Source organism: Triturus cristatus, chromosome 3_1, assembly GCF_964204655.1.
Source record: "Triturus cristatus chromosome 3_1, aTriCri1.1, whole genome shotgun sequence".
NCBI lineage: Eukaryota > Metazoa > Chordata > Amphibia > Caudata > Salamandridae > Triturus > Triturus cristatus.
Window position 1 is genome coordinate 953,651,283 of NC_140583.1, and position 23,248 is coordinate 953,674,530.

At 41.3% G+C, this 23,248-nt stretch overlaps 1 protein-coding gene across 50 annotated transcripts in view; it reads left to right on the plus strand.

Moving 5' to 3' along the window:
• NEB (nebulin) overlaps positions 1-23,248 on the plus strand; it is a 392,273-nt gene that overhangs the window by 189,636 nt on the left and 179,389 nt on the right. For all 50 annotated transcript variants that reach the window (XM_085645543.1, XM_085645542.1, XM_085645546.1 and 47 more), the window contains 10 exons: positions 1,609-1,920; positions 2,724-2,927; positions 4,852-4,956; positions 5,131-5,238; positions 8,292-8,603; positions 8,694-8,897; positions 10,585-10,689; positions 20,618-20,725; positions 22,135-22,446; positions 22,944-23,147. In XM_085645543.1, coding sequence (XP_085501669.1) covers positions 1,609-1,920; positions 2,724-2,927; positions 4,852-4,956; positions 5,131-5,238; positions 8,292-8,603; positions 8,694-8,897; positions 10,585-10,689; positions 20,618-20,725; positions 22,135-22,446; positions 22,944-23,147 — 1,974 coding nt within the window. The remainder of the gene's footprint in view (positions 1-1,608; positions 1,921-2,723; positions 2,928-4,851; positions 4,957-5,130; positions 5,239-8,291; positions 8,604-8,693; positions 8,898-10,584; positions 10,690-20,617; positions 20,726-22,134; positions 22,447-22,943; positions 23,148-23,248) is intronic.

Sequence of the window (23,248 nt, forward strand, 5' to 3'; positions counted from 1 at the left end):
AACTAGAACACAATGAGTGTTTTTGGAAATCATTTTGCAGGTGCAGTGTCAGGGTGTTTAGGCAGCAGGGATTGTGGACATGGTGGTGCTAATTATGGATGTTTTAGATCGCACACTACCATGGTGTGCACGCCCACTGTGACTTTTGTGATCTCCACAGTTTTGGTTATTGTGGGGTCTGGTTTTATTACTTTCCAGGCAGTCTGTTTCTTATAGAAGATGAGAAAATTTGGAGTAGTGGGGGGCACCTTGTTTTCAAAACATACACCACATACATACATGATGGGAAAGAAAACAGCAACTGCCACTAACAACATCGTAGTTAGACACCTTTATCTAGCAATGTAGTGTATTTGGGGATGCGCATAAGTATTGCCATAGCTGACGGGAGAGTTTACTCAAATGTCTTTAGTAGTGGAACAATAGAAGGCATGTTAGTTATAAGGCTGGAATGCGGGAGTAGCAGGAGACATATGTCCGAGAAGTGATGAAGTGATCAGTGGCTCACGGCATCTAGTGAAGTGGCAGGCCTTTGAGGGCTTAACAGAACAATCAAGTACCCAACTCATTACATAGACTGTGGCAATGTGCTAAATAAGTGGGTGATGGTTTCTGCATTGATATGTCCTTCAGTGGCAAGAGTTGTTAAGATCACAGTGTAGATGTAGAGCTCATAGCCGAATGGGAGAGTATTTTAAGATGTATTAGAACATTGGAATGCTGGGAGCTCCATTGAAGACAATGGAGTGCTCATGGCTTCTAATGGGTGGTAGAAGCCCGGAGCAGCAACTTTCCTATGTTTTTCACAGCTGTTGCTGTGAACAAAGGCCTCATGGAGGCCGAGGGAATTTTAATCCCCTCAGGCTCCGTGAGGCCTTTGATGTACAAATTAACCTTAGGCGCGGGCCTTTAACGCTGGAGCAAGGCTTTAATGGCCTGCTACGACATGGAGGAGTGCTGAAGATGGTGTTAGAAAGCAAGACTTTAGGACATGGTGAATGAACCCCTGATAAAAGGTTGTGTCACAAGGAGCCCCCAAGATTTTGACTTCCATTTACCAGCCAGATTTGGCAGTCTGCATTAAGCAGGGATAATTGGTTGATCTGTCAGGCCCAGATATGCTTGATATGTGATGAGAAATGGTCCCACAATCTAGGACTACAGTCCACCAGATGGTGTATGTTGAAATGTAGCAGGATATGATGGATGCTTAACAGGGCCTTGCTGAGAAACAGCAGCAGTGCACTAGAAGCTTCAGGTTGATGTGAAGGAGTTTCCAGTGCAGATTTCATGCTGGAGAGATTGTGTTAGATGTCAGAGGCTTGCATAGGATTTAAGTGGGCATAGGCAATTAGTTTGTTGCTGCACATAGAAATTGTTGACTTGACACGATTCTCAGTCGAAATGTGTTTTTCTCATTTTTACCCCTTCTGTGGGTAATAATGGAGTGAGGAATATGAATCGTAAGCACTGGCTCCAAGTCACCAACCTTCACCAACGCTTGCATGCTAGTTGGACATGCCAGTCTGTGTGACTTGATTTCTCGTTGCTGTTTCCAGTTTTTAAAATAGATTAAGGCTAACAGGAACTTCTGTGTTTTTCTTTCAGTACAAATATAAAACAGGATACCGGAAGCAGGTTGGCCATCATGTTGGATATCGCAGCTTACAGGACGATCCGAGGTCCGTCCTGGCAATGAATGTGGGGAAGATGCAGAGTGAGAGAGAGTACAAGAAGGACTTTGAGAAAACAAAGACCAACTTCAACATGCCAGTGGATATGCTGGATATTCTGTTGGCCAAAAAGTGCCAGACCTTGGTCAGTGATATAGATTACAGACGGCATTTGCACCAATGGACGTGCCTGCCAGACCAGAATGATGTCATTCATGCACGAAAGGCCTACGACTTGCAGAGTGATGTAAGTCCCATAAAGATATCATCTGTTGTATGTTCACTGATAATTAAAAGTTACTTTTTGCAGGTGTTTCTTCTCTAACTTACTCAACCTCCACTCTAAATATGCATCAAAGAGAAGTAATACTTTCTGATAATGATTAATGATTATTATTCAGCTAAGTACTGAGACAAGGCCTTATCCCAGAGTGGTGACTCAGACCCAAGCGTGATGCAAATAGAAAGACTTCATTGCACAACCATCATGGCGCCAAGTGTTTGGGATTCACAGGGTGGCAAAGTACCAACACATTCTGGAAATAGGTTTTTATTCCCTCTTCACCCCAGACTGACTTATGTGCATACCTGCAGCAAAGATTCAAATAGGTTATGGATAATTACCGAGGAGAAAGTATGAGTATTATGAGTACAGTTGCGGTTAAAGTCCCGGATCTTCCCTCATACATATTATATTTCCCTTTGCTTATTTTTCCACCAATGCCTTTCACAACAGAAAGGGCCACAGGGGAATAAATGAAACAAAATTGTATGTTGTTTTGGGTATGACATATGGTCTGCTTTTCTGCCAATGGGATATACCCTTTTCAGAAACAATGCCATTCTGATCAGCCAGCCTTGCCCCCCTCTACTCTTTATTTAACCTCAGTGCAGACAAATGATTGATCATGATTGCTTTTCCCCTCGGACAAACTCCTTCTACCTTGGCGTTGGTTAATCAGTGGTCACAGCGGCATCCTTATGTGCTATTTAGGGTCATCGTCGCTTCACGCTGTTCACACACTCACAGTTTGTTATTGTCATTAACAGAATCAGTACAAGGCGGATCTCCAGTGGCTGAAGGGTGTCGGTTGGGTCCCAATCGGTTCCCTGGAAGTGGAGAAAAATAAGAGGGCAGGAGACATCTTGAGTGAGAAGAAGTACCGTCAGCATCCAGACAAGCTCAAATTCACCAGTGTGACAGACTCGCTCGAGATGACATTGGCCAAAGCTAATGCCGAAACCATGAATAAGGTGAGCAGTTTTTTCAGAGCACTCAATAGTCAATATTCATGAGGAGATCAGAGAACCTGCTGAAAGAAGAAATGTATGCTTGAATGCAAGTCAGAGTAACGTGATTTCCCAACAGGCAAATATCTAAGAGGATCCATTTGGCTGAGGCAGAGAAAACCAAGAGCCAGGTGCAGCTGATTTGTGGTGAACTGTACACAAGCCTCTCAGAGGAACCAGATAACTAGGATATGTCCTGATTTTCCTATATTGTAGCCCACCACTGCATGCGTGACTTCACCTGTGGTGTGATATAGAACAATACAAGATACAACAGGAAGGACTTGAGCTTCACATTATACGCAACGCCTTTTCCATTACAGCTGCAATTATAGATAGATAGATAGATAGATAGATAGATAGATAGATAGATAGATAGATAGATAGATAGATAGACGGTCAGCGGCTGGAATCATAAGTCACTTAGGTTGAGAAGGGTTCAGGATGATGTTGCCTCACCTTTTCTGGGTGGAGAGAGAGGCAAGTGGGGCTTCCTTAGAAATACTGTAACAAGTCAGTGGTCATGCTAGCATGATCACTGTTGCTCTGTGTCAAATGTGCGCCTCCACAAGCATTGGTTTTCTCATGTTTGCTCCTCCGTTTGTGGAGGAGCCATCTTTTTTTGTGGTTTATAGCCTAATTATCAGTCTCAATGCATACTCTTGATTCTGATTAGTGCAGGTGTACATTTTATAATTTGTTCCTAACTGAGAATACATTAGTTTTAATGATTGCTTTCAACCAGGTTTCATTATCATGTTTTCATCCAGGAAAATGTTTCATATGTGAGATGTAGGCCCGAGATACCACTGTGATGTAAACTATGTTCCAGAGCGCTGTTACATTCACAATTTTCCATGAACAAAAAATACAGATTTGAAATAGTCCAAAACATGTTTCAGCCATATTCTAAAAGAGGAGCACCTTCATAAAATATGCACTATGTGTTACATGCTTATCTCTGCTAACCACAACAGATAACATGTCCACAATCTGATGATTTGGCCTATAATTAACCTTAAAGCAGTTGCTATTTTGCAAACAGAGGTGCAAATTCGTTGTAAACCAAATTCTTCACAAGTGTGCCTTATTCTTGATGTGTTCCCTGGTGTCACACTGCAGCTCACTTAACTTACATGTGATGGAGGATAGAAAGGTAGGTTTTGAGTTGTGTACCTGTGTGTGGTGGGATCCGAGATCTTCTTAACTAGTACAGAAAGCCATGACCACGTGATCATATGGAACAAGTCGCCGACTGGCACACCGCAAATCATTGTCATGTCATAGGGGGATTCATCCAATCTACTGAGAAACCAGCTATAGCCTGTGGCTTTTAATGTAGAAAGAACGTGTGCTGGGTTAATATATACACCTCACTATGAATGCAATCCTAATAACATAGCCCTAATTCAAAATGCAAAGCTTCACTTCACTGTTGCTTGAACTGCCTGAAGCCATCATGTTATCATTCCTATAAATGTATACCTGCATCCTATTTGTTGTTAATAGTATAGAAACCTATTGACGTTAAGCACTCCTGCATCACAATTTACGAGATCTGAGTTACACATTTTTTTTTATTAATATGTATTACAAATAAATATAAGTTTGATGTTTTAAAGTCAAAATTGTGAAAATTACCCATACCTTTCAAGTTGAAAAGGCAAAATAACCATCGAATAAAATCAATACTCTTTCTGCCTTTTTTGGAGTAGATCATAATAATTTCCAAGCAAGTCAACTCTGCATGTACTGCTGAAATAGCATTACGGAAGAAGACCTAGGTGGAGGCAGCTTAGAATACAAGATTGTTTTTATGAATTTCCTCCTCACTTAAGATTGCTGTTTCTTGCATCATGTACTAATCAAAGATGTTGTTGCTCCCTAGCGCTTGTACACTGAGGCATGGAACAAAGACAAAACCGCCATTCATGTTATGCCCGACACTCCGGAGATCTTGCTGGCAAAGCAGAACCGCGTCAACTACAGCGAGGTGAGTAGTGCAAAGCAAATATGTGACACAGACTCGTGCCTATTTGATCTTTTTTAAATTTTGCTATTTTATTTCTTAGCTTATATAGCGGAAGGTTCATTGAAAGTGAGGCGGGTGGTTGGTGGCAATAGTCAATGAGGAATTGTAATAAGAAATCATATTTTTTCCTTATAGAAACAGTACAAAGTTGCTCTGGAGGAATCAAAGAAAAAAGGCTATGACTTGCGACTGGATGCCATCTCAATCAAATCTGCCAGAGCCTCCAGGGACATTGCCAGCGATGTAAGTATTTCCTCACTGAAGCCCCAGAGGTAGCTGTGAACCCATATTCCCTCACTAATGCCTCAGAGCCAGCATCAAATGCGTATTCACTCACTAAAGTCTGAGAGTAAGCTTTAAATGCATATTCCCTCACTAAAGCCTGAGAGAGAGCTTTAAATGAATATTCCCTCACTAAAGCCTGAGAGTGAGTTTTAAATGCGTATTCCCTCACTAAAGCCTGAGAGTAAGCTTTCAAGGCGTATTCCCTCAATATAGCCTGAGAGTAAGCTTTCAATGCTCGTTCCCTCACTAAAGCTCGCACATAAGCTTTAAATGCGTATTACCTCACTAAATCCCGAGAGTAAGCTTTCAATGCGCGTTCCCTCACTAAAGCTCGAGAGTAAGCTTTCAATGCGCATTCCCTCACTAAAGCCTGAGAGTAAGCTTTCAATGCGCGTTCCCTCACTAAAGCTCGAGAGTAAGCTTTCAATGTGCGTTCCCTCACTAAAGCTCGAGAGTAAGCTTTCAATGGGCGTTCCCTCACTAAAGCTCGAGAGTAAGCTTTCAATGCGCGTTCCCTCACTAAAGCCTGAGAGTAAGCTTTCAATGCACATTCCCTCACTAAAGCCTGTGAGTAAGCTTTCAATGTGCGTTCCCTCACTAAAGCCTGAGAGTAAGCTTTAAATGCGCGTTCCCTCACTAAAGCCTCAGAGTAAGCTTTCAATGCGCATTCTCTCACTAAAGCCTGAGAGTAAGCTTTCAATGTGCGTTCCCTCACTAAAACTCGAGAGTAAGCTTTCAATGCGCGTTCCCTCACTAAAGCCTGAGAGTAAGCTTTCAATGCGCATTCCCTCACTAAAGCCTGAGAGTAAGTTTTCAATGCGCCTTCCCTCACTAAAGCTCGAGAGTAAGCTTTCAATGCGCATTCCCTCACTAAAGCCTGAGAGTAAGCTTTCAATGCGCATTCCCTCACTAAAGCATGAGAGTAAGCTTTCAATGCGCATTCCCTCACTAAAGCTCGAGAGTAAGCTTTCAATGCGCGTTCCCTCACTAAAGCTCGAGAGTAAGCTTTCAATGCGCGTTCCCTCACTAAAGCCTGAGAGTAAGCTTTCAATGCGCATTCCCTCACTAAAGCCTGAGAGTAAGCTTTCAATGCGCATTCCCTCACTAATGCCTGAGAGTAAGCTTTCAATGCGCATTCCCTCACTAAAGCCTGAGAGTAAGCTTTCAATGTGCGTTCCCTCACTAAAGCTCGAGAGTAAGCTTTAAATGTGTATTCCCTCACTAAAGCCTGAGAGCGAGCTTTAAATGCGTATTCCCTCACTGAAGTCCAAGAGTAAGCTTTAAAAGCATATTCCCTCACTAAAGTCTGAGAGTAAGCATTAAGTGTGCATTCCCTCACTAGAGCCTGAAAGTAAGCTTTAAGTGTGCATTCCCTGACTATAGTCTGAGAGTCAGTTTTAATATGTAAAGCCTCATACTCAGCTTCAAATGCAAAACTGTGGGCTGTCATTCCTGCTGACACGCCTCATGTCACCTTCAGCGCCCTTCTTAAATAAACAAGGTGGCACTGCCCTTTAAAAAAAAGTAACAGGGGCAATCACTGCGGGGAAAACACACGTTTATAGAGTACGTGGATTATTGCCCTGCAGTGAAATACCCACAAATTGCATGTATCATGCGGGTTGAAGTAAATGATTCCCTATAAGCGCGTTCAAATTTCTGAGCTATTGTGTTCAAGATGTGTTGAAACTGCCACTCCCGTAACTTGTGTGGACCAAGGTGATAAGCACAGCGATATGTCAGAATATTACATACAGATAAATCGTCTGACATAAATATTGTGCTCTAAATATTGTTTGCAAAAATGTCATGCCTTATTGGGTGTAGATTTTCTATTAATTCCAAAGGGGTGATATTTTTACAAAGGATATTTAGGACAGAATATATAGGTCTGACGATATTCTGAACAATAATTTAGAACAAGTACTGAGCTATGAGATGCAATAGGTAGAGATCAAAGATGGATCCCAGACTCTATCATTCATGGCTCTAACTTGAAGTGGGCAAATTGTTTACTGAAAACTAGCCCTATAGACACAAATATTTCAGTTAAAGCAGTACTGAAAAATGTTTTCTGCGGACAGTAGCTCAATTAAAAAAAAATTACTTTTTGTATATTCTTTATAAAAATGTAAAAAAAATGTATAAAAAAGTAAATAAATGAAAAGCAATTGACGACACTCATAAACGCTGAGCCACAAACATTCAAACTCTTGAAACAGTAAAACTTTTAAAACAGTAACTTAGAATGAAAGACAAATAAATAGTATAGCTTAGAATGAGGGAAACCACCGTATTGCCTCATCCCCGTTACTGAGATGGGGGAGACTCATGCAAATGATATCGCCCAAGATGAATAGCACACCTCCCAGTATCGACATTCGCCAGGTGCGGTATAACCACAGAAAATAACCACCGACAAGAAATTAGATCCTTAAGTGTCATATTCACAAGTGATTTCACCTTCTGCGTAACTCTGAAAAGGATGTGGAGAATATTTGACATTTTGTGGGCAATAAGTATCACAAAAATGGCAAAATATAAAAGTGGGCAGTTTTGTATAGTATCTCCCTTTTCAAGCTGGTACTGCCTTAACCCTGCAGAAAAACCCGACTGTGCATCAACTCTATCGTTATTTTGTGTGATGAGTTTATGGCAAGCTCACTTCCAGTTTAAGACTAGTGAACAGTTGCTAACCCTTCACCATCTTTTATTATGCCTGTTAAACTCGCTTTTTCATAATGTGCAAATACTGGAATAGTTAGTTCACAGCAAGACCAGTCAACCCCCCACTTGCTTTCTGCAGGGGACGTGCTAGCACGTGAGGCTTGTTGGGTCACTCTCATTAACTTCAAGGAGAATACATGCTGCTCTTGTCTTGTGTGCCAAGGAAAGTTCTTGACTCCATGCCTCCATCCTGGAAATACTCGATGCTGGAGTCATCTTACAACTATAAGCTAATTATACAATAGCTAAAAACTTTAACCTAACATTTGGGTTTTTTCCCATAGTACAAGTATAAAACAGCCTACCGCCAGCAGCAGGGTCACTACGTGGGATTCCGCACCCTGCAGGATGATCCCAAATCCGTGTGGGCCATGCACGTGGCCAAGATCCAGAGCGACCGTGAGTACAAGAAAGACTTTGAAAAATCCAAGGTCAAGTACAACAGTCCTGTGGATATGCTGGGTGTCCTTCTGGCCAAAAATTGCCAGAAACTGGTCAGCGACATTGACTATCGCCATTATCTGCATCAATGGACGTGTCTGCCAGACCAGAATGATGTCATTCAGGCTAAGAAAGCCTACGACCTGCAGAGTGATGTAAGTTATATTTTGCTGGTAGCCTAGCATCATACTGGTCTGTGGATTCTGCCAAGAGGCTGACTGCTCCTCTGTTATTTTTTTATACAGGCTGTATACAAGTCAGATATGGAGTGGATGAAAGGTGTCGGCTGGGTCCCCATCGGCTCACTGGAAGTTGAAAAAGTGAAACGTGCTGGTGATATCCTCAGTGATGCTAAATACCGCCAGCGTCCAGATAGCTTCAAGTTTACAAGTATTCTTGACTCAATGGAATTAGTACTTGCTAAGAACAATGCACTGCAGAACAATAACGTAAGTATAAAATAAATAATAAAACTTACTAAAAACATTTCTTGTTCCAACATCGACCAGTTTAATATGCATGCATTACCCACTCTAGTAGCTCTGTTTGCCAGTTAAGTTATTGTTCAATAATAGTGTCCATATAAACTGATATTGAACTATTTTCAAAATAGATGAGGGCTAGTTAAACAGATCATCTGGGAGGTAGCATATGCACAGCTTGCATGCACAGTGTGTAAGTCTGCCTATTCTGTGTGACAGAATGTTGTATTAGTGAAAATATCAGCAACAAGTAGACATTGATCTTATTTAGGGCAACACTTTCATTGCAAAGTGTCAGTGAATGCATCCATGTATAACAGTGTGCTGACTAGATGCTCCCGAAAAGTCATGCACTGGAGGCAAATCGGTAATTTTACCAATCGCACCCTTAATGGTGATAGCTTGTGTTAGTTTCCTAAATTTGTGTGATTTACCATCATGGAGATCTTTCATGAGTAACTTGTCAGCACATTTCACAACTCTTCAGGGCAAAATTATTCGATCGCACTTATATGGGCATGTCTGTTTAATTATTGATTACAATCATTTATTGACTGAAACCTAACTATGAATATCTTGTTCGCCTTAATATGTCCTGAAGAAATGGTTACACAACTGTAAAACAAGTCTTGCTTCACCAGGGAAAAAAGATCAACATGTAACTAATTAAAGGTTTGGACGCTTCTGAACGATGATACTGTGTTCATTAATGGTGTCTCATAACCCTTGTTTTGGCACTTACTACTTGATAGCTTGAATGTGTTAGGTGTCATAAGAAGTGTAGCACGGGGCATCCACAGCTTTGAATCCCCAATCTCTTTTCTTCAGTCAAGAGTAGGGTCCTTTGGCAGTGTGCCACTGTCCCTATATGGTGCCACAGGTGACATTGACAATGTGTTCTCTATGATCAGAAGGTGGCCTATTAGTTGGACTAACTCACAGACAATTCCAACCTGGTTATGGGTCATTTGGACATTTCCTAGCAGAGTGTGGAAGGGGGCAGTTTATATTTGTTTCTGGAACCTCAGCACATTGAGATGTAATTCACTTGTGTATGCGGGTGCAGTCTGAGGATATGGGACAGTTGTTCATTCCATCCTAAATCTGCCTTCTTGCCTCACATCCACAAAACTTTCAGAAATTTACCAACGGGAAATTTGGTTTAAGTATTAGCACAACGAATTTTGGTCGAGAGAGCACCAACATCCACATGCGGTGTTCCATTTTAATGACAAAAGCCCTCATAGGTGCTAATTATCACACCCGCTAAATTCTGAACCCTCAATTGTTGGATTTTTAATGGGTGTGATAAACATCCCAATCTTCTACAGGCCTTAGTGTGTGTAATGAACTTGTTTAAAGAATGGAGAGGCTGGTCTTGATTATAACAATATAAATTATAATGCTAAAACACCACAGATGTTAGTGCAGTCCTTCACAAAATTAGACAAATAGTTCTAAATGTTAACCTGTTGCTCTGTGAAATGCTTAATGTGGTATTTAAACAATTTCCTTCATATTGTTAGTATCTATTTTTGCTGCAAATCCTGTGCAATGTACTTTAAAAGTGGTATGTCCTCTTATTTTCAAAAATGTGCTTGACGCTTTCTCCCTGTGCCAAAGTTAATCTACATATATTGTAATTGTTTTGCAGTTCCTGTACAAAGAAGCTTGGGAGAAAGACAAGAGAACAATTCATGTAATGCCGGATACTCCTGAAATATTACTGGCTAAAGCAAACTCTTCAAACATAAGCAAGGTAAGAAGTTATCAAAGGTGTAATTTAAAGACATGGTGAAGAATGAAAGGTATTTGTTCCATTCTAATATTATGACTGAATTGTGAATTTTGTTAAAGGAGCTCATGTACTTGGTCAAATATGGCCACAGCTCATCTGGGTATCTTGCAATTAGGGGGGGGGGGGGGGGGCTTTAACTCAACGGGATATAAACTTGATTCACCACAACAGTATTTTTATGGCTAGGAAATTATAATCTATCCATGACGTATGTCCTCTTATTCTGTACATTGGATTTTATTTTCGATAATATATATTTTGCACAGCTATTGAGTTGGTTCACTACTATTAGATTAATTGGCGTAATCAAATGTTTACCTAAAGCTTTCTCGAACGGATTACACAAAATGACAAAAGTGCACTTTCAGAATAAAGTTCTAAACCACTGTTAATATAATTCCGTTCAGATGTTTTTTCCTGCATCAGAGAGTTAAGAATCCTATGGAAACTAAATAGGGAAATCAATGTTTTGGGACCCCCTTTTTCATGGCCCGGTGACGGAGCAAGGTGAAACTTTGTATGAAGAATCCAAAGTGAGTGAACATTTTTTAGGGGAAAGTTTTGTGCAGATTAGTCGAGCGTCACCAAATTATTAAAGGACCACAGAAAATCAGATCTAACTATAACTATGCTGGCGCTGTCGTCCCCAGTGTAATATCTAATATATATATAATTTACAGTACGGGTTTGCTCTCGGTATGGTAATAAAATATTACTTTACGTTAAAGAGAACTTGAAATTCACTAACAAAAACAAAGGTTAAAATAATGTAATAGTTAGGTGAAATATTCAGTAACAAAGTAATGTTTTAAATTAAAAAAACACAGAAATTCACAACTTATAGTTATCTCAAGTAACTGTAACTGAAGCCGTATTCATCAATACAAAGCAAAACAATGAGCACCAGTGTGGGCTTTTATGGCGCACTAGTGAATTATTTATAATATCAGCAATGTCGGTACGCTCTACTTTTCAGGACCCCACTGCCTAGAAGTCACTATTCATCAACAACCAATATAACAGCAGCAAAGGAGCGTAGATTATAATCACAGAAATATTGTTCTGTTAATTTGCAAAATTGAAGCATTTTATTGTCCCAAGTATATAGAATATCGAAGATTCTTTGTGATTCAATTATTCAGGAGTCTTGTACATGCATTCAAATTCCGAATTTATTCAGTAAACAGCTTTTTTCATTTAGCCCAGACAACTTGTTTCATCCCTTAGTACTTCATCAGGGTTGTGTATTACTACAATTTCAAATATATGAATGGTATGTTCTTCTCCAGTCTCCTCATGTAGAAACAGTCATAACTGCGGGAGGTATAGCTTCCTCTGTTCTCTCTTTCTCCTTCATGTTTCAATCTCCTAATGCCACAGGAAAAACGTCTCCTGCTCCAGACTCCTTGAATAATTGAATCACAACGAATCTGAGAAATGGGGGCTGCGTTTAAACCTTATTTCAGCCCCGGGGATGGAGTCACAGTGGCCTCCTTAGGCTCTGCGATAGGAGATTGCACTCCTCTCCCCTAATTAATACAAAAGGCCTGAGGGATGGTGTCCCTGTGGTTGACATCAGCTAAGGGATAGGGGCCTGCAATCTCTCCCCTCAATTAAATATACCACCCCTGGGGTATGGGGTCCCCGAGGCTCAAAATGCGCTGGGGAGGGGGCCTACTCACAACCCTTCCACATGTATATTTAATAAAGGGTGGACGCCATATTTCTTTTAGTTGCAATCCTGTGCGAGTCCCAAGGAATCGCTGCAAAAAATGTTTACTATTTTTTAAGTTTGTCCCCACAGGGTGTCTTTCTCGGTCCCCCCAAATGTCCTATGGGGCAGGGTATCCGTACCCTGCCCCTTATATATTTTTTTAAACTTCAGGGCAGCTGACTAAGTTCCTGAGTCTTATAATGGCTGCCAGCAACATTTTCCCTTGTTGCCGTCAGCCAATCAGAGCGCTTGCTCCTTCGGGAGTCTGACTGCTGCAGAAGCAAATTGGCCTCAAGGAAAAAAAATCTCCCTGGGCCAATCAGAACTCTCCATTTTTTAACTGGCCCTCTTGCGAGACTCCCTCAGACCTAACTGTACAGATTTATAAATATTTTTGTACCTTAATTTTTCAAAAACTACTGAACAGATTTACACCAAATCATGAAAAGTACAATCTGCGGACCAAAGTTTTGTATAATTCCATTCAACAGTTTTTGCGGAAAATGCATAGGGATTGTGAGATTTGGATCCCCTTTTTTCTCAATCTCCGCTTGGCAGATCACCCGAAACTTGATCAAACTTGGGAAAATAGAGCACTTTATTAATAAATGTGAATGTGTGTTAATTAGTACAGTTGCTCTAAACAATGTTTTATTGGACCTTACTTATTTCCACTGCCATGGCATAAATATATTGACCTATTCAGTAACAATTTGCCACTTTAACATAAACAGCATAACAACATCCATATTCAACAGAGCTGTTAATTTGAGACTAGAAGTACAGGAAATAGACATATTATTCAGATCACGTTATCCAGCATAAACCAGTTATTTATGGTGGATATGGGTTGAAAACAAAGACACCACTCGCGGTGTGTTGATCCTGTCACCAGGCCTGTGTTTCATTGTGCCGTCTTTCAGGTCGTAGTCGTAGCTTTCACAGGGAAACACCCATTACAACATTTCACATATCACATAGGATAGACTACTTTGCTGACTCTCTGTTCCCATTTCCCCAGTATTTTTGTATATGTGTTTGGCACCCTCTCTTATTCGGTCTGGCATTAACCAAGACCTTTTCTGATTTTTTTCTAAAATATGCATGATCAACTTACATTGAGGGGGTTTCAGCCACCTCTCTTCATCCTTTGTTTTGTTGTGTCATTTACTATTTTCTTTGGGCCTCTACAGCATGAAGCATGGGGCAGTGGCTCAGCCTACTTCGTTCACTAGTTAACTTCGCTTTGAGTGACTGCATTTCTTTCACAGGAGCACTTCCGCACACTAGGCAGTTCCCTTCATTGCCAGTGTTTTTGTTTTTACTTTATAAATTACTTTAGTGTTGCCTTTGTGTTTAGAACCTTGTGTGACAACAGGATGGTTTTGATGCACATTCCATCTTTATAAGATCGCATCGGACTCTCTGTTGCCCCTGCTCGTACCTGGGGTCTGGACGCCACTGTCCTCGAGTGTCCTGCTACTGCCCTGTCCTTCCCCCCCCCTCCCGCCGCCGCGTGTGAAACCTTTGTGGCCGCAGCGTGGAGGGAGGGCGTGTAAGGACTACATTACCCAGGATCCCCGGGCCCACGTCGGAACCAGCGTCATCGGATTAGCGCCCGGAGGCGCTTAAAAATCGTCAGCACACCCCGCGTCGCGGGACGCGCGCGGGCGGCGCCGGGCTGAGCCCGGGCAGAGGGCGGGCCGTCTGTGGCCGTCCGGGGTCGAACTTGGTCGGGTTGGCCTGGTCCTTAACAAGGTGTTCCCGGTTCATCAAGGTCTGTATATTGGTCATCATTTTTAACAGCCATGGGCAAAAGGAAAACCCCCGAGGGAGATTCGGACTCCTCACGTTCCCTGCCTGTGAACTCTAAGACAAGGAAAACTAGAGCAAAGAAAGCTCGCCAACATGCAGCCAGTAACTGTGTCATGGATCGCATTGAGGTTATTGTTGATGAATGTGGGGAAATACTTAACGCCACCCCCTTGCAGGCTACTGGTGGTAGAAATGTGGCTACTAAAAGCATTGTTATAGTCCCGGACATGTTCCTTTCGAAAAAGGGTGGGGAAGAACAATCAAGTGGAGTAAGGGGCAAAGCTGTGGTCTCTATCACCCCCACAGTATCAACGGAAGTGAGCCAAGTTCACTCTGACAAATCCCCTTCTGACTTCAACTGTCCCCCGGGTATAGCTTGTAGCAATAGGTTTTCCATTCTGAGTGAAGTTGATATTGATGCTAGATGTCCAGCCCTGCTCCCTCCAGCAAGCTTGGATGCAAATACAGGTCCTCTTTTACCTCAAGATAGTCCTATCATTAACCTGCCCGAGGAATTCATGGGGACTGAATCCTGCAAACATGATATAAAATCTCTGTTGGTTCTAGTGAAAAACCTGCACTCCCTGATTGAGACTATGCAACTCAAGATTGATACACTATCAACCACTGTCACGAAGTTGGGGGAATCTAAGCTGGCTACTGATACTTATTCTAAGCTAAACTCTGTTAATTCGGAGAGGGGTTTGGTTAAGGCCTCCACAGAGGTGACCGATGGGCCGTCAGTAACATCTAATGTTATTGCTAAGAAACTGCCCCATGTTTCTCACCCTGCGAATATCCAGTCTCGTCTTTTAGCTATATCAAAGGCTAACTCTGCCGCTGCTTGCACCCCACCTTCTGTTAGACATCCCATCAGAGTCTCTCCTGGTATGCCTCAGGCATTACCACGCGCTGAAAGATCCTCTCTTACTAATGAGAGAACAGGAACTACTTTTAAAGGTAATCCCTACCATCAAACTCAAAGACATGGGCCACACAGTCGCACTTTTCACCCACGAAAGGTCCTTATGGTAAATGTTCCAAAACTGTCCTCTGGGTCCCAATTTGAAAGCAGTGAATCTCTGGTTAACAAGGTCATACACTGGCTCAGGCATGTAAGGGGATGTTGCTCTGTAATCAGAGCTGATATAGAGGGAGCTAGAAGGATTTCTCAGAATGATAACAGGATGGACCTTATAGAGGTCACTTTTTTCGATCCCATCTTAGCAGATAACCTCATCAATCTAGAATACAGAAGTTGCCCTCCTGACCATTCTACAATCCAAATCAAGTCCTCCCCTATACAAACTTCTTGCTCAGGAGGTGTTTGGCCACAGCCCCTGGGAGAGTCCGGCCTAGAATTAAATGATTGACTTTGTAATGAAGCTAGGCTAGTGGTTTCCCTTGCCTCTCCTCTTTTGCCTAACAAAACCCTTAACACCGGTACTCAGGCTAGTAGGGATAACCAACATGCTTCCAAAGTCTATGTAAGGATGTCTTCACTGAGCAGCATCCCAGAGATTAACAATGTCCCTGTCATTGGTAAATTGGGTAGTCTGGATATGCATTGTTCTCTTGCAAACCCAATAGAGAACACTCCACTGAATGGTACCCTAGAATCTATTCAAGAAGATAGTGCAACCATCTCTGAGTATGGCACACTTCTGTCCTGGAATATCGCAGGACTTAAATCTAAGTTGAATGATCCTAACTGGGTACGATTCATCAACTCTTATGACATTTGCTTATTCCAAGAGACCTGGCTACTGGAGGCTCAGTTTGCAGCGGGTTTTCTGAATTTTAACGTCTTGGCCGTAAAGGGCAAAAAGGGGCGTCCTTCAGGTGGTCTCACCACCTGGATTAGACAGGACCTAGGTATCATTGTTAAGGAGCTTTCAACTTCTCACCCAGATATCCAACTACTTAAGCTCAAGTTTAGAAACGGCAAATCGCTGGATATCTACAATGTTTATGCTAGAAGCACTGGGGGCAAGAAATCCGATATTATAGCACGTTTGGAGGAACTCTTGCTTCTTTATTCTCACCACTCACATGTCATTGTAGGTGGTGATTTTAATATAACCTTTGAACCCCTTTCTGGTATTGATTGGAATATCTCGGCGGCTGAGGATGCCCTATGGGGCGTCCCATGCTTAGATCTTGAACCTGTCACTCGTTGGTCTGAACTGGTAATCCAGATCAACGCTCTTTGCTTAAGCAAGGGGCTTCGTGCAACAAATGGAAGGACTGAACAGGATAAATCTGGATCTATCACCTTCAAGAGTGGTTCCCGCACAAGCAGGATAGATTACATCCTTCTATCTCTAGATTCATGGGAATCCCTGAAGGGCATGGAAGTTATAGCCAGATTGGAGAGTGATCATAACCCTCTCTCTCTGACTATCTCGCTTTGGGTGTCTCCAACTGCCCACAATAATCTTTCTCCCCAGGTCCTTCAAGACGTGGTTATTTCAAATGATATGCGTCACGTAAAGTGGGCAAAGGTTGCTCAAAGCCAAGAAAGCTTAACTCATATTTTTAATAGATTAGTGCTTGCCACTCAGGATATGGGGGCCGTACTTAACCAGTGCCCATCGGCAACTCATTGTAATCTGGGAACTTCGATCCATGAAACCTTCTTCTCAGAACTCAAAGATATCTTTATTAGACCCACCAAAAAAAAAACTAAACCTAATATCGACTTCTCACTACGTTGGTATTCTACCGATTGTAGAGAAGCTCGTGCTAATCTGGGCACCGCATTGAAATCTGGCGACATCTCCTTAGTTCGTCCCGCTAGGTATGCATATAAGCAAGCCATCTTTAAAGCTAAGAGAGCATGGGACTTCCAAAGATGGCAGGAACTTAGGGAAGCAGGTGCCCATAAAGACATGAGACAATTCTGGTCAGTTTTTAAATGGGGGGCTGGCGGTAACCCTGATAAACCACAAAACTGGGTTACACAAGATGATTGGGTCAAGCATTTTGAATCTTTATATGCAATTGATGAAAACACATGCCCATCTCAAAATTATCAATATACTTTTTACAATGAAGATGCCTTTAGCTTGGGTGATGTTGTTACTGCCCTTAAGTCATTGGTTCCTGGGAGGGCTCCTGGGATGGATGGAGTCCCTGCTGATATTTTCTCCTGTAATAGTGAGTCATGGGGTAACTACATTCTAATTTTAGCCAATTTGATTGCTAGAGGCGCTCCTATCCCGAGATCCTGGAAGGGAGCAGAAATTATTCCTGTGTTCAAGAAGGGGGACAAGTCTCTCCCCGCTAACTACCGTCCTATCAGCCTGATAGATACCACACAAAAGATCTTAGGCAGGTTGATCTTGAACAAAGTGTTGGATTGGGCCCTAGATAATGCAATCCTTTCCCATCTACAAGCTGGCTTCAGAGCAAGAATAAGCACCATTGATCAGGTGCTGCATTTTGCTATGCTTTACTGGAAGGTGGTCTACTTGGGGGGAGGCAGCCTATATGCAGCTTTTATAGATCTTAGGGCAGCCTTTGACTTAGTCCCTCGGCAAACCCTATGGGCTGTCTTAGACAATCTGGGGATGCCAGCTGCTCTGGTTTCTCTAATTGCTAGACTCCATTTAGACAACTTTGCGCAGATTAGATGGGGTGGTGTTGGACAAGTGACCAGGCAGTTCCCCATCCAAAAGGGGGTCAGGCAGGGCTGCGTCCTCGCGCCAACCTTATTTTCTCTATACATTAATGACATAGCAAAATTATTAATAGATGCGAAAGTGGATGCCCCTTCTCTGGCAGGTGCGAAAATTCCTATTTTAATGTTTGCCGACGATTGCCTCATAATTTCTAAAACCCCGAGTGGCCTACAGAGGTCCTTAAGTTTGTTTGAGGCGTTCTGTCTAGCCCGTGGGCTTGAAATTAATGTTTTAAAATCCAAATTCATGTCTTTTAACCAACCAAAATCTTTTAAATGTAAGATATTTATGAATAGTTTGCTACTGGACCAGGTCCAAGATTTTACTTATTTGGGCATTTGTATTCAGCATGACTTGAGCTGGAAAAAGCAGGTTAACTTGGCTTCTCTTAAGCACTCCCAACTCTCTGGTGCTTTAAGTAAAGAACACGCCAAATCTTTGACCAAACCGATTGATCCTGCTCTTCGGGTCTATGATGCAAAAGTGGTTGGAGCAGCACTTTATGGAGTTGAATTGTGGGGATTTGAAAATTTACATAAGCTATCTTCCTATGAGAATAAATTCCTTCGAAATTTAACAAGTCTACCACAGAGCACTCCCCTTTGCCCTCTATTCTATGACCTTGGTATGAGACCGATAGCATTAATTGCCTCATTCCGCCCTATTCTATACTGGAGGCGGCTATGGGTTACCCCCGAACTTAGGCTTTTTGCTCTTGGCCTCATGGACATTATCAAATTGGACACTTGCCGAAAGGTCAAGTGGCTCCGTAGGATCTATGAGTCACTTCGGGACCTGGGTCTAAAAAACCTGTGGGAGGATCCTCAAAATGCTTGTTTCCCCACCAAACAAGTCCTGAAGTCTCTGTACTGGGAAATGGTAGCATCCAGAGTTTTCAGAACAACAGCTCCGCTTTCACTATCTGGCATCTTCTTGGACTTTAAGGATACCATTTCCTTGGCACCTTTCTGGGATGATATAACCAGTCCTTTGGACAGGAAGCTTTACTTTCAGCTCAGAGTTGGTAGTCTCCCAGTAAGAGAGTTTACATCTAGATGGTCTACAGAAAATGTACTTAATTGTCCTGGTTGCACTGCACCTGTTGAATCTGTTAATCACTTTTTGTTCCAATGCCCTTCCTACATAATCCCTCGACAGACCTGGCTTAAACCAATGTGCCGGACCTTGGGTACCACGAATACCAAGGTGGCTGTTCGCATTTTGCGATCTGCTGAAACTTCATTTGTTTATATATCTGTTGCAAAGTTTCTTGGTAGGGCATGGGTGATTAGGAGCAAAATGCTGTCTTGATTAATTTTCCTTCCAATGAATTGCTGAATCAGTTTGTAAATATCTCTATTTTATTTATTGTTTTAAACCATTTTAAAATATCTTAAAATGTTTTTATCTTCTAATATGTATGATATGAATATGCTTTTATGACAATCGTCGAATAAAGCTTTCTTGACTTGACTTGACTTGAGATCGCATCTTCTGCCAATGCTGTTGTATATTATTTCTGGAGTGTTTTGGTTATCTGATCGCTGCTATTCCACAGTATACCAGATTGTATACATTTAAAACTGTTCTGTATTAATTTATCTTTTTTTTACTTTTTCTCTTTCTTTCTTCTTTCTTTCTTGCTTTCTTGCTTTCTTGCTTTCTTGCTTTCTTTCTTTCTTTCTTTCTTTCTTTCTTTCTTTCTTTCTTTCTTTCTTTCTTTCTTTCTTTCTTTCTTTCTTTCTTTCTTTCTTTCTTTCTTTCTTCTTTCTTTCTTTCTTGCTTTCCTTTCCTTTTCTTTCTTCTTTCTTTCCTTCTGTCAATCTTCTGTCTTTCTTCCTTTCCTTCTGACATTTTTTTTATTTTCTTTCTTTCCTTCTGCCTTTCTTTTTTCCTCTGTCATTCTTTTTTCTTTCCATCAGTCATTCTTTTTTCTTTCTTTCTTTCTTTCGTTCTTGTCTTCTTTTATCTATCTTTCCTTCTCCTGTTCTTTCTTTCTCCTTTTATTCTTGCATTCTTTCAGCCCTTCTCTTTTTTCAATCTTTCTCAGTTCTTTCCAATATTATTATTTTCACAGCTGGGCGAGCTGTCCCCAATCTCTAATTGAAAATCTCATGATTCAGGAATGAGAACATTTTCAGCGGATATTCCATTACTGTACATCTCTAGTAAAGGTCTTTGGCCCTCATTATGAGTCGCCCTGAAAATGCCCTGGATTATTCCCACCCCTAAAGTTACTGATACCAAGGGAAGGGGAATAGCCAGCAGATTACAAATTGGACTCACTAAAAATGAAGAATTACCAGCAGAATTCGCAATTGAGGGTTTGTTTTTCAAGTCCTCATTTTCCCTCGGAGATTTCAGCTTTTTTTTAGCAGCCAAAATCTCCAGGTAAAAGTGAAGAGATCCTGCAGATCTAATAATTCAAATGGTGCTGGAGCTGCCATTCACTGGTGATTACCGATGTGCTTTATTATTTATATTTATATTATTGCATCTTGAACTATATTGAATACAATTATTTACAAATAATTATAAAACAATTGACTACATGACGTGGGGCACATGACCAGGTATTAGCTTCAATTTTATAATTGAAATATTGATTGTGTACCTCAACCTTGAAAACCTGAATCTTTGTTTTGAGTCAGACTATCACCTTTTTTTTTTTTTACAGAAACTTTACACACAAGGCTGGGACAAAGCAAAGCAGAAGGGTTACGATTTAAGATCGGATGCCATTGCAATAAAGGCTGCACGAGCATCGCGGGATATTGCAAGTGATGTAAGTAGACTGAACTGTGGTAATTTTCAGGATGCTGGAACTTGCACTGTATGCTTTTTTTTGTCACTTATCTATTGAAGATAACCCATTCCAAGATGGCCGTCAATGTGTGTGTGTGTCCGTCGTGATGTGTGTCAAGATGCAAGCATGAGTGTGCGTGCATTGCAGCGAACATTTTAATTTACCATTCTAATATGGGGAATGATCATGTTAGAATGCTAAATTAAAATAAAAAAGAAGAAGAATCCAAAGAGGACAAAGGAGAGACGAGTCCAGCAGCACTGTGCAGCTGCTGGGCCCTCATTAAAAATAATAATACATTAAATTAAACAAAATAGCAACAGATAGTGGAATACGGAGTAGGGTTTGGGAAGAATGAGGAGGAGGTGAAGATAATGTTGAGGAAACAAAATAAAATGTGAAAGTGCAAAAAAGAAAGAGAAAGTGAGCATTCTGGCAGTACTTTGCAGCTGGAAGTCCCTTATCAAAAATGAAAAAAATGAAACATATAATACTGGGAATGGGATGGGGCAAGGTAGAGGTGTGAAAAGAGAGTTCAAAGTGGGAGGTCAGATAAAAAGGGAGAGAGCAAGGAAACACAAACCCTTCAATGGAGTGCCCAGTGACAAATAAAAAATAGTTCTCTTCTGTATGTCATGGAGGGATACAAATTGTCCAGCCAGATAACTGACAAACGGAAAGGCTTCTGGGAGGCGCATACCAAAACAGGGAGAAAAATCTGTGAATCATAATTGTACCGGAAATTGTGTTATTTGGCAAAATATGGAATTAAAGGAGGAGGAGGGAAACTGGTCTCCTGATTCTTTCCTCTCTCATAGATATTTCACTTTCTAAAGCTGGAAATAACTAAGATGGGAAAGTGCTAAAAAAAAAATATGGAATTTCCAGGAGAATTGAAAGCAGTGTCTCAATTTCGTTCAGTAGTTCCATATTTTTCAAGGATTCTGGGGCTGCAGGTTGAAAAATCAAGGTATTCTTCCATTCCAGAATTACTGGTAATCCTAGTCTCAATGAACATAGATGTGGCAGTACTAAAGCAGTATTCCAACATCATTCCGAAGGAGGTCCTTGGACTTAAGCACAAGATTTTAACTATATAGTTATTTAAAATCCAAGCAAGCAATTGCTCAAGTTATGACATTGTATACATTTTCTCTAAAATAATGTTAGGCACACAACCAACTACTTACTAACATGACATAAAATTGAAGCGATTTCTCACTCTATAGCGCCTCAGTCTCATGTCTAATATATTTTATTGCAGTCTTCTTCTGTAATTGTAATAAATATCTAACACATGCTCGATTAATCAACATTTTTAAAAGAGCACAAGGACATGCTCTGTGTCGGTGAACACACAACTGACACTATCTGCTTTCTGTTTTCAGTACAAATACAAAGCAGCATATGAAAAACAAAGAGGCCACCATGTTGGATTCCGCAGTCTCGAAGATGACCCCAAGTCTGTGTGGGCCATGCACGTGGCCAAGATCCAGAGCGAGAGGGAGTACAAGAAAGACTTTGAAAAATCCAAGGTCAAGTACAACAGTCCTGTGGACATGCTGGGTGTCCTATTAGCAAAGAACTGCCAGAAGCTGGTCAGCGACATTGACTACCGCCATTACCTGCATCAATGGACATGCCTGCCTGACCAGAATGATGTCATCCAGGCTAGGAAAGCATACAACCTGCAGAGTGATGTAAGTAATTAGTTCAAAATATAAAGTGACTCAGTGTGTTTTTATATGTCTTTATTGGAGTCTTTGTTTCTGTGAGCTGACTTCTGTTAGTTAGTCCTTTGTGCCCAAATATAGTCAGAAAATTCTGCAGAATCCCTCCTTCTGCTTGTTTTTTTGGAACATCGTTCTTTTAAGAAAGCTACCGTCATTCCCTTGATTAATTTAACGTAGGTTCAAGATTACTTTAACATAGGCTCAAGAGTAAGAAACAAATTATTACTGTTGTGTAGTGATCACCGTAGAATTCAGAGGAACAGTGGCACAATGCGTTGTACTACTTTCTGGTAAAGCGAACATATTGGGATGAGGTAGTACCCCATTTATATTCCTGTCATTTTTCAGAGACTTTATATGATGTCCTTTGATCTTCTTCATTGTACTGCTGTTTAAAGGTAAACTGTATTGCTCTAGTGTTTGGATGCTGGATGTCTGTTTAACATATCCATTTACATCTCCAGGCTATCTACAAGTCTGACATGGAATGGATCAAAGGCTGTGGCTGGGTTCCCATTGGATCACTAGATGTCATCAAAGCGAAGAAAGCCCAGGAGATCCTCAATGAGCGCTTGTACCGCCAGAATCCTGATAAGATCAAATTCACCAGCATTGTCGACCCACCAGCCATTGTTTTGGCCAAGACCAATGCTGACCAGATCAGTGATGTACGTTATTACCAATTTGCACACAGAACATAATGTTCACATAACAGACAAAGAGGTTCTGCGTGGCCACAGTCATGAAATATGGAGTGTGTGATGTTTGG